Source organism: Stegodyphus dumicola, chromosome X2, assembly GCF_044657685.1.
Source record: "Stegodyphus dumicola isolate Sdum_Otavi_A_Nest chromosome X2, ASM4465768v1".
Classification (NCBI taxonomy): domain Eukaryota; kingdom Metazoa; phylum Arthropoda; class Arachnida; order Araneae; family Eresidae; genus Stegodyphus; species Stegodyphus dumicola.
This window is the reverse complement of record NC_140781.1, coordinates 159,682,649-159,695,612: the sequence shown is the minus strand read 5'-3', so window position 1 is coordinate 159,695,612 and position 12,964 is coordinate 159,682,649. Positions and strand designations below refer to the sequence as shown.

Below are 12,964 nucleotides of genomic sequence, written 5' to 3'. Positions count from 1 at the left end.
TCTCTTTCGTTCTGAATCCTGATGGACAGTCAACTATATCCACTGGCCTGAATTAGCTGTTACACGTTTTTGCCAGGAGACCTCGGTCTTGGAGCCTCAGTCAGGTGATATTAAATTTTTCTTGTTATTTCATTAAATTCAGATATTTCTTAATCTTAAGGTCTGCAAGATCTCGCGGAGTTGTTATAGGTGAGGGTGATGTTAATTGTTAAAAGAAAAAAAAAAAAAAAAAAAAAAAAGTTGCTCTTCCAATTAAATTAGATAAAAATGAGTTATGCATAAAGTGAATTTTTTTTGGTTGGAATTATTAATGTTAATAATATCCCAGAAATTTTCCTAAGAAAAAAAGAGAAGTAAAATTAATTTGGTTCGTTATCATTATCTTTATTATTAGTTATCTGAAAAAAAAATATTTCAAAGTTCTAAAAGCTCATTCTTAAAGAAATTACATTGTTTTATTGTCACTATTATTATTATTTGAAGAAACGTAAAAGTAAACTGAATTATTTAGCTAAAGTTAATAGTTAAGGTTCAGAATGTGAAAAAGTTATATCTTGTAGTTCTGCAGTAAAGGAGTGTTCTCTGAAACCTAAATTAGTGCTAATAGTCTGTACATTAAGTCATTATTCTAGTATAAATTCTGTGGAATATAATTCCTCCTGGAAATTTTTGTTAAGGTTGCTCTCCTTTTGGAAAACTGATTTTATGTGTGTGCAATAAGGGAGTAAATTCAATTATATCTGAAAAAATTTTGAAAATTCTTCTATAGAAAAACCTGTGAAGCAAAAGTCTAGAAATATGTTACACTTAATAGAATTAAAAATGGCATTAAATTTTTATGTGCAATATTGAGAAATAAGTCTATATATATAAAAAAAGTAAACCTATTTGTATTAAGGGTGAATTTTTACAAATTAGAGATTATCTTATGTTGAATATTTTTTTTTTTGATATATCCCGGGAATATCTTTAATAGCTATAATATCTATTTTTTTTATTGATTCTATCTTATGATACTTTAAATTGATGGATATTCTTTTCCAATAAACAATTTGTTTTCATTGAACTATTTAAGTGTATATTTTTTTTTTATTTACTTATGTCATTTCACCAGGTCACTAAAAATTGAATTAAGGGTTAATCCGATTACACAACGCAATGAATGTTTTAGGTTTATTGGGATTAGTATATATAACTGTTACTAAAATTTTGTGTGTTACTGTGTCAACTTAATAGGCACATAAAATTTCCATTAGCAAATTGAATGGAGTCAAAATGACTTTGTATTTGAAACCAGCACTATGTTTTGTTTGGCAGGAAGCACATTACTAAAAAGAACATCAGATCAACTGTATTTGAACTAAAGCAAATGCGATTTACTAAGGCCTTTGATGTTCACTTCAAAATCACGGCTTCAGGTGACTACAGAAAGAGCAAACATCTAACACCTAATTCTGCAAATTCATTCAGGTTGAAAGTACTTTCATATCCCAAATTATTTTTCCCTTTTCCTAAAACCCTAGAATAACATTCTTGTTCACAACTGCACTGAATATAACACACCCTCTTTGCACAATTATTTACTTCCTGAAGCATTTTCCCGACACACATACTGTTGCCCTTATCGCTTGTCATTCAGTATACCATTGTTCGAAAGCATGCAAAAAATCTTCAAATTTACGACTTCAAAAAATAAAAGCATTACGTATACCTTTCAGGTTTCTTCATAATGAAAAAAATGTGCGTTATACAGTGAATAAGCCTGTTCATATTTTTTTAAAACCCAATGTACTAGATACAAAAATATCATGTTTTTAAAAAACAAGTTTACTACTATAAGAAAATCTTAAAAGTTTACCTTAGTTGTCATAATCAATTTTTTACTGAATATCACAATAAATAATCTACAAAACAAAGAGTCATAGCTAGCCAAGTTATTAACAACTTAATAACAATTTAATGATGCACGATAAAAATAAAAACACAATTATACATCTCTCGTTCTGACATAATTAGAATCAACCTTGAATGATACTCAAATGGTTTAGAAAAAATAAAATATAAAGTGAATCTTCTCTAAGATGACCATACATAGTTCCACAAGATTTCAGTCTTATGTGGGTATTACAGTACAGCTACTGATTACTACTCCAAAATGGCTATTGATTTACATTAACAGTACTGATTAACATACTGATTAATAATTTAAAGGAAAGCAACATCATAAACTGAAATACACATAGAAGATATTACTTCATCTTGAAATAATGATGAAATGTTATTTTTGTTTATACAGCATGAGCTAAAAATGTATCATAAAATAACAATCCGGTATAGTCCGGTAACACTGCTGGTTCCTGCATCAATGAGCCTGGGTTTGAATCCCGGAGAAGGCAGATATGCAACTGCATGGGATAGACATAGATACATAACTGCATACTCTTTGCAGCATGGGAGGCTTAAAATTTGAGTCAAAAGTCCTCTTGTGTGGTTTGGTAGTAAGGAAAGAAGAATAAAGATCCTTAGACTTGTCGCCAGGGAGATTCTCCTTTAAAACTGGTAAAAGTTCTACTGTCCCCTATAATATGCCCAAGGACCACAACTCTATGCTCGTGATCATGATAACATTTGGGGACTTGATCTGGTGTTACTGTCAGGCAAGTGCAAGTCACAACATTCATTTTTTCAAAAATACTTTGGGCACTTTCAAATAGAGTTGTTTTGCACAGACAGCTACAGGAAGAGGCCAACTATATATTGGTGTTTCCTGGAACCTTTGTGTTCTGCAAACCATTGCTAAAGGTTCTGCAAGAAATATGGAAATAACATATATGTCAAAAGGGAAAATATATTTTTTTTCTAATTCAATGCTGTACTCTGGAAACTTCGGTGGAGGAAGTGAATATGACTGTGACAAGAGTTTAGCTGTTTATAATTGTTAAGGTGCCTTTGTTTGGCTATGCTCGGTTAGACCCATCAGACATCATCAACAGTTGTATGAATTTTCGATTTCTTTGTAATTTGCATTACGAATTGCTAAAAAAGGGGGTGCCTTTTTTTTTTAAAGGAAGGAGATTAACTTATTTTTTAGCATTCTTCCTTAAGCTGTATTTTGGCACTGCAAAGATATGCATGCAAAACATGAGTTTCACCAAACATAAGCAAACAATCAAAGGCAGCTTTCCAATTGTCACACACTAGAATCTAGTGTGACTGTGTATGCATTAGTGATGCATACACAGTCACACTAGTGCATAGTCTAGGATCATGTGGTTGGTTAAACAGAACACTACACAAATTTTTTAGTGGCACACACTCCCGAGTCACTTAGAGACGCTTTTACATCTTTAGAGGCTGCAGCCAGCAAAATGCATCTAGCAATCAACCAAAATAAAACTAAATAATCCCATGTGATAATAACAGCAGCCCCTATTTTGAAATTGAGAATTGGAAATTTGAAACTGTTAGTAAATTTAAATATTTAGGATCAGAAGTTAATACTCTCAATGATTTAATGCCTGAGATCTCTAGTAGAGTCACAGATGCTAATTGATGTTTTTTCGGTCTAAAAAAAAATACTTGAAGTCTAACGTCACTAGCAGAAAAACGAAGATTTTAACATACAAAAGCTTAAGCAGACCCATTCTTACATACTCTGCTGAGGCCTGGGCAATGACAGAACAAGCTAAAAGTATCATTTCTGTCTTTGAAAGAAAAATTTTGAGAAGTATTTTTGGTGGCATAAAATGTAACAATATCTGGAGAAGAACTAACTCTGAACTCTATAAATCTTTTAAAGAAATAGATATAATAAAATATATAAGGATTCAGATAATTGAATGGGCAGGACACCTGTGCAGAATGGATGAAAATCGAGTAACTAAAAAGATCTTCTCGGCCAGACCATTTCGGCACCCGAAAAAGAGGGAGACCTAAACTTAGGTGGCTCGACTGTTTGGCAACAGACTTGAGAATTTTAAAAATAACCAATTGGATGTCCATGGCCAGGGATAGAAGACTTTGGAATTTTATTCTGAGGAAGGCAAGGGCCCATCCTGGACTGTCTGGCCATTGAAGAAGACACAAATTTTTATCTTGCTATTATTTATTTTATTTTACAATTATTTTACTGATATTTTATTAAAATTTTGTTTCTCATTTAAAAATTCTTTTATAGATTTTAATGATTGAAATAGTGGCAATACTTGACAACAATCCAGATAATTCTGAACAGACTAGTGATGAAGATTTAGAATCTCAAACAAAATTTCAAAAGAATGATAAAGAGATTTAAAAGTCTGGTTTGTTTTGGTTTGGTTTATGTGATTATGGCAAAGCCTCGAGGGCTACCTGCCTTAGGGAAGGGATGCCTTTGTGAAGGACTTTCTAAGGAAAACTGGCTCTCATAAACATTACACATGGAAAAAACAACACATTACACATGAGAAAAACAATGTCCATTCGTTCAGCCAGTCTGTTTGCAGGATTCAAACCTCGGACCAAACTAAAGAGATGCAAAAGTTCATCATTACAATGAAAGTTATTTATCAATGAACTTTACATGGACTAATGATCCAGAATGTCCTCTGCCACTATGTCTCGTTTGTGGTAAAAAAATTTCAAACACAGCAATGGCTTCAACAAAACTGAACAGATATTTCATAACAAATTACACTAATATGAAAAACAAACCTGTTGAGTACTTTAAAACTCTGTTAAAATCTCAAAATGAACACAGTATAGCTTTTGTAAACATATTCACATTTAGTGAAAAGGCTCATGGTACAAGTTATTTGGTAGCAGAGCTTATTGCACAGAAAAGTTACAGAGCCAGAAAGAATCATGTAAAATTGCAATCGGTTAAATTTTATAAGATTGAAATAGCCCACTTTTAAACAATACAATTAGTAGATAATTTAATGATGTTCAATCTTACATGATGATGAAGAGGTTTTGTGTGATAAACTGAAAAATGGCAAATTTACAGTTCAAGTGGACGAGTCAACAGATTTAAAAAACAAATGTTATGTTCCAACATTAGTAAGATTTGTTAATGAGGAAGAGATTCAAGAACATTTCCTCTGCTGTATGGAATTTACTTGAGAGAAGCAAAGAGGTAGATATATTTAATATATTATCTGCACATACAGGGAAAAAAAAATCTTTCTTGGAAGAACTGTATTGCCATTTGTATGGATGGTGCTGCTTCCATGATTGGCTTGACAAAAGGCTTTGTTACTGTTGTAAAAGAGAAAAATGCCAATGTTGTTTCCATGAATGGTTTTATTCTTAGAGAAATGTTGATGTCAAAATCTCTGGGTAATGAACTACAAAAGTTATTTGGTGATGTAAAAAAAAATATTTTTTGATAAAAACTGTAGAAAGCTGCACAGGGCAACAAACAACAGTCATTTAGCAAAAACAGGGGGCACCATGAGTAGGCAACTGACACCTACTTGTTGGTGCAAATTGTACCAACTATGAAGCTGAAGTGGCTGGTGTCCAACTGCCCTTCACTGAAATCAATAAAACAGATGATCAGAACATCGTGATATTTATTAATTCACAGGCCACTATAAAAACAATGTCTTCAGTCATACTTTCAAACAATGGGTCTGTTCTAAATTATCAGCTTGTGATTAATTCGCTAATAAATAATGGTCGTAGTGTTACAATGCAGTGGATCCCAAGTCATTCTGGAATCACGGGTAATGAGTTTGCTGATACTCTGGCCAAGGCTGGATCTGTCCTTCCTCAACCCAATCCTCCAGTTTGCTATCACAGTACTAAGAGAATCACTGGAGCCAGATGTGAAGCTCATCTTTAAGAGAAGAATGGGGACTCTATGAAGAGGAAGATTTGGGGTTTCCTAATTCAGAATCCCATTTCTTGTGCTCTACCTAGACCTGTCGATATCGCTTACTTTAGATTAAAAACTAGACATGACTACCTCATGAAACACCTACACAGATTTGGTTTAGCAGACTCTCCATCTTGCCTATTATATGATACTGACAACATGTATGGCAATCATTTGAACACTAGTTCTGGACTTAATGACCTGGCAATGGCTAATGCCGTCAAAAATTATTGTACTTTTCTAATGTTTCTGAATTGTATTGAGCTGCCCCTCAGATTAAAGTTGGTCATGCCTAGATCTGGCATAGAACAAACAAACATACACACACACACACACAAAAAAAAAAAAAAAAAAAAAAAAAAAAAAAAAAAAAAAGAAGGTTTAGTTCCTTAAAGGAAAGCCACTTCTCTCCAGAATTTTTAAAAAGCTCTGTGAAAACATGGATAAAGAACACATATATCTATTGTTATATACTGAAATTTAGTGGTTAAGCACAAGCAGAGTTTTTAATATGATTTTTGAGCTAAAAATATGTATGCACATTTTTAACAAAACGGCAGACAATATTTTACTAAATACTTTGAGTATTAAATGTGGGCACAGATGCTAGCTTATTTAGCAGATATTTTTCATCACTTGAATCAACTGAAAGAGGTGGTGGAGAAAAATGTACTAATTTCAAGTGACCAATATTCTTCGATGTAAAAGAAAACCTTGCGGAATGATCATGCTCTAAAAGGGAATCTTGATGCTTTTAAATGACTGGCGGGACTAAAAAGCTAAGACAGATACAAATAAATTTCAAGTTTTATTGTATCTCAGCTAGAGGAGCTGCTGAAGAAAATTGATTAATATTTTCCATCCCTGGCAAAAGAACTATACGATTGGGTGAGGAATCCATTCTCTCACACTGCCACTCATCCTCAAAATCTAACTTTAAAAGAACATTGTGGCACATTCAGAGGGTTCCTATAAAATGAAATTGAAAGACATGGTATTGGAAAATTCTGGAATTTCGATGAAAATAAATTTCCGAAAGTTGAAAGGAAAGCAATTAATTTATTTTTGAAGTTTTTAACATTGCATACATGTGAACAAGCCTTTTCTTGTTTAACAGGTATTAAGGATAGAAATCGTTTTCTTTCTGTGGAAAGTGAAATCTGTATATACTTCATATAAATACAGTACAAGTCCGAGATCTGGACGTCCAATATCCGGAATGATCTAAAATCCACACCTCAAAGCCACCAACAATCTTTTTTTTGGCATGCTCTGCACATGCACATTTGATTTTTTTTCCCATAATAAAACATGTGGAGAGTTCCGATTCTTAATTTCACTTCAGCACTAAGTATAATACCTTGTTATTAAAGAAACAATCATTTTAGCATAAAATATGTATGATCAATAATTTTGCTCCGTAGCTATGTAAATGCTTGGCATACATCTCAAACCGAAACATTCTCTACATAGAAACATCGTTGATTTTACACTACTAATATTTTATATCCCTGATGCCAAGCTGGTGAATCATTATTATATTTTGCTTTCATCACTGCATGTTTATCAACATGATAACTTGAGTAATAAATTATGCAGCAATGCCTAACTAATTTTTTTTTTTTTATATTAGTAATTGAAGAGCAAAAACGTATGGTACCTTTTGTGTTGACATTACGCTTGGCAATGGTTACAGATTTAAGTTAAATGAGCTAAGACATATTGATCAGGAAAAAGTTAATAAAAATTTCTTTCCATATGCTAGAAACAAATTTTTGTTAATGATACTCATAAACCAAAAGACTATATTTAGTGTTATCTGAATCAAAAATAACTGATTTATCATTCATATAAACCCAGAACCGGCACTAGAGCTCGTATGGCTGCACCGGGCGGCAGAATTTAGGAAAGACAAAATTTTTGGAATTTAAAAAAGCACCGAGCAGCAAAAGTAAGCGATGAACAAAATTTTCAGAATTTAGGGAAAGCACTGGGACCCAAAATTTAAAACTTAGAGAGGTGCTTGGTAGCACAATTCAGGACTTCACTTTGGCACTATGAATACCTCTTTATTCAAGATGTACATCTGCAAATATATATACAGTCAAAAGTCGTTAATCCGGACTTGTCGGGACTTCGGCGATTCCGGATTATCGATTTTTCCGGATTATAGATCATCACTTTAAATCTGGTAAGATGACATGCAGAAATTATAAAATTAAAAATATGAAACCGTAATTTATGAAATAAAGAACAATTATGATCTAAAGGGTATCAAAATTTACAAAAAAAAAAAAAAAAAAAAGCTTAATATTTATTTGTTTACTTTATTAAACATTTCTCTCAATGTAAGTTGTTTAAGCTGCTTCGTTTTTTATGTGATAATACATTCTCTTTAATTCTATAAACAGACATAATTTCCTGTTCAGTTACAAAGTTCCGCTGTTCAAGTCCTATAATTGCTGTGTCTACCAACTAATTTGTCAATTGAAAATTTTTTGTTTTCAATAACCTCTGTTACTTTCTTCGCTATCAGAAGCGAATTATAATGATGAGCAATTTGATTTAAATCATATCAAAGACGGTGTACATCGAGATGAAATACTACATTTAGTAAGGAATTATAAGCCAAATAAAATAAAAACATCTGCCCTGAAGATAAGGATAGTGCTGACAGATCAACTTCCAATTCATTGCGTGCAGTGGCGTTAAAGATAAACAAAGGATATGCCTTTATCCATTTTATGCAGCAATTCCACTTTTTGTTTAATGAACTTTGAAACATACTTTCGTTTTGTAGATCCTTTACATATTAATAAATATATATCAGAAATTCTATTTGACATAATCGAAAGTTCAAGCTTACTTTTATAAAATTGCTCTAAAATTTTGAAAAAAATAATAAGCCGGATCCAATTCAAAGATTAAGGAACAATGCAATCTGCAACATTAACTGAAATAGATAATTAGAGCTTAGCTTATACTGTCCGTTATACATTAAACGCGCACTCGTAAACATATTTTGCGCACGCGCACAAGCATATTCGCAGCCGTAAAGGTCTTACTCGCATGCGTCAACGCGACGCATCCTAGTAAATCATCCATAAAAGCATCTCTTCCTTTAGGCAGGTAAGGGAACCCTAGGTTCCCTACGTGCTTTGCCATAATGAAATCCAAACAAGCAAACAATAAAAAATTTTAAAAAAATTATGTGACTTTTAACACTAGATTTTACTCCACCCACCATTTTGCAGATTTGGACTTCATCAGTAAATAAACACTTTTCTAATTTATGATGACAATTATCGATCTAATGAGACAAATATATACCCAAATTTATTTCTCCTTCAGCCCTTTAATTTCAGAGTTCTGCATGATGAATGCCCACCAAAATGATGGATAAGCTAGTTCCATTGTTATCAGTAATAAACTTTTTTTATGAAATTATTTGCCTGGTAAATGTGAAAGCAATTCAAATGCAGAAGCTAAATAAAAATCATAACCAAGCAAAAATATGTTTCGATAACTTCGAACTCAATATCAATGTACTGTGGTTCACCAGTGCAAGGGATATGTCACGTGTGATTATCTGTCAATCATACATGCCTAAAGCATAAACATAAAGCATTAGTCTTAAGACAAAAAGAAAATCTGCAGTCGTCAAGTTCCAGCCAGCGTGTCAAGACATCTTAGAAAAAAATTTCAGTTAATGCAATTAGAGATAATTGAGAAGAAAGTATTAAATTATTCTGAGTATTAATTAGCATTATTATAGAATTAGAGGAAATTACTAGTTTTACTTTATTCTGATAAAATACCCTTCTTTAGTCGTCATGAGGAATTGAAGATGAGTTACTTAATTGCTAGAAAGAATAGTTAGTATCGGAGAAGAGATTGATCTGGTAAGTATGTTAACATTAAAACTACCATAACATTTTTAGTGATAAAAACAACTATAAATTCTTCAAACTGATGGTTATCAATAGTTCTAGAGTTAAGATTGTATGCAAAATTAATAATTTTTAAAAATACAAGTTTTCCTATACCTGTCAATCTGACAGTTATACAAAAAGGTCTGTAAACTTAATCTTAAATTAAATTATCTGTGTGGCCCTACTAGTGGCCTAGAGACTGAGACAGTTGAATACTCATCAACTAGGTTAGAGAACAGACAAATGGGCTGGAGATATGGGTGCTATTCGTGGTTTTCCACATGTATAAACATGAATACAAGCCACTTTCCCTCAGGAATTCCTCCATAAAAGTATCCCTTTCCTCAGAAGACAGCCCTCGTGTGTGTTTTGCCATATAAAAATACCTTGATTTAATCATTTGTTGGATAGCTATCTAATAGCAACTTTTTAAACTCCGACATCCAATGAAATTTTTATTCTTAAATTTTCAATGTATTTTATAGAAACTATGTAATTAATAAGATGCCTTAATATATTTTATTTTGCACATTTCAGATTTTGTTCACTTTGAAATTTTAAGCACTTCTATGCTTTTCAGTCCTAATGTTTAAATAAAGAGCAAAGCTATATGAAACTTCCTGAAAGAAGAAAGGGAAAAAACATTTTCAGATAAAACTCTAAATTTGGGGGAGTGATTGTCACAAATATGAAGGCCATAATAAGGATTAAATGCCACATTTTAAATACTAACAATTCCTTAATTTTTCAGTAGACTTTCACTTATTATCAGTTTCAAGTTATTATTTTTGACTATGTATACAAAATTTTACCACCCTTAAATAAACTGATTTTTCACACTGATAGCTTTAATCATGTAAGAAAATTTTTATGGGGCTTTAAATTTGGAATCACTATATAGTTACCATAATTTGGCACGTATAGTCCGCAGACACGATTTTATATAAAAAAAAATTTCAAAAATCGTCAGATAGTCCGTGGACTATACATCTGAAATTACGTTTCTTTAATACGGCAATATTCCCATGCTTTTTAAACACATCCTTTTGTTTGCGCCAATTTCTCACCGCTTTCTCGTCCACTTCAAAATAACGGGGTAAAATCCTAGTATACGGTACAGCCTTGGCGCGACTTTGAAAATTATCGCCAACACCAAAAATGATCCAAAGAACGTCTATATATATAGTATACGTATATACACACATAGTATATTATACTATATACATATGTAATATATAAACTATATACATATATGTTTAACTATATATTTTCCTTGAATGACCCGTTAACTACTCATCGTATATGTCCCGTTTCCACTGCTCATCATAAAGTCGCCAAAAGTAGCCAAATCCCATGTGCACCGAATACTAGGATTAAACCAATAACGGCCGGCTTCTCTATTTCCATCTTTTTCAGCTTTCTCAACTACCTTGAGTTTAACTCCAGTAAAACTTTGGCGATGTTTCATCAACGTTATCGAAGATGAAAGACAAAATGTTGCCAAACCACGCTTATAAGTAAACGAATCACGCTTTTTTTTTTTGTACTCCAGGTACTTGCTACTATGGCTCCTAAAAACCGAGCTGACGCATTAATTACTTTTCCCCCTTCTGGCAGTTGCGCTAAAGCAGTGCGAAGGACACTGGGATACAAGACTCTGGTTGCGCTAAGTGAATGCTCATACAAGACTTTCTTTGGCTCATATCCCGGCATCGCTTGATGCACCAGCCTGGATTTTAGGAGCTCTACTTGCTACTACTCATTCGTTCTGCACTATGCTCTATGGTTTACTATCGATAAAATACATACGAATGTTTTCTTGGAATCTCGCGCTTTTTTTATATTTGATCATCGGCAGTTCACAACAGCGTGTTTTTTAAATTTCAATGATTTTAACCGTGAACAACCAGCATATTATCCGCACTGGTGGATAGTCCGCAGCTTCAAAAATTCGCATTTTAAACACAGATAGTCCGTGGACTATACGCGCGAAATTACGGTAATTAAGTTTCCATCTTTTTTTTTTTTTTTTTTAACTTACAAAGTGACTGAAAAATATAAGAAAACATAAATACCTTATTAAATAGGAACACACAACTCGCTTCAGTGGAGGATATGGTAAAGATAAAAGCTTTATTATTTTGCCAGCTAGTGGTGATAAATCTTTATCTCTGTCCATTAAATTCAACAACTAAAGGGAGAAAAATGTATCAGTGAAACCAAGACATAGATGTTAAGAAACATTTCTGTCATTTATAATTTTGTTCATGGACAACAAAAATTATATATGTGACATACAATATTAAAACCTCTTCTAAAGAACAATCACCTGAAGGAAAACTACACATTAACTATCATTATAGCTAACTTTTTAATATAATCTTTCAGCAGCAGATGGCTTCATGTATGTGAATAGGAAATTTTTAATATCTTAAATAAAAAGTTCTGCAGATAATATTATGTTATGGTATTTAATTGTATAATTAATTTCTTTTTCATTTCCCATGGCACAGTCAAACATGCAGTAATTAAGCAGCAAACATTTTTGGATTTAGTCACAACAAAATTCTATATTTAGATACCATGACCTTGAATTGAATAATGACATTCTTTGCTGTTCGTTTTCATAACATTTAAATCATGAAAATGACTTTTAGATAACTAAATAAAACACTCAAAGTATTTTAGAGTATTTATACAAAACTATAAAATATTGTTACAAATATTTTAAATTATTATATATGAAGTCAGAATATCTGTTCTGGATGCATACATGTGGACAAGGGTCAAGAGAGAAAAAAGGTTGAACGCATAGCAAAAGTACATGTTAAAGCCATAGACACAAATTATAAAGACTGCATAGCCATGCATTCTTTGATTCAGCATCTGCAGTTCATAATGAATTGGGGGGGGAGCTCTGAAGTTTCAAAATACCAAGTGACAAACATTTTATTGCTAAATCTAAAATACAGACAGTGAAAAGTGTTATAAATAAAGTAAATACTAAATTTCCATGATAATTATGACAATATGCACCTCCATACACTTTCTTAACCCTTTGCGGCACAGTGTGTCCAGTCTGGGCACACCTAAAAATTTCCTTCTGTACGCACAGAAAAATTGAATGAAAAAGGATTTATAGGTTACTCAGAACCTTCTTTATTTGTAGTAG

The 12,964-nt window shown here is 32.4% G+C and overlaps 1 protein-coding gene across 9 annotated transcripts in view; it reads right to left on the bottom strand.

Annotated features, from left to right (window-relative positions):
- LOC118197428 (AP-4 complex subunit beta-1-like) overlaps nucleotides 1–12,964 on the bottom strand; it is a 43,503-nt gene that overhangs the window by 4,458 nt on the left and 26,081 nt on the right. For all 9 annotated transcript variants that reach the window (XM_085808997.1, XM_035368941.2, XM_085808995.1 and 6 more), the window contains one exon: nucleotides 11,868–11,983. In XM_085808997.1, coding sequence (XP_085665123.1) covers nucleotides 11,868–11,983 — 116 coding nt within the window. The remainder of the gene's footprint in view (nucleotides 1–11,867; nucleotides 11,984–12,964) is intronic.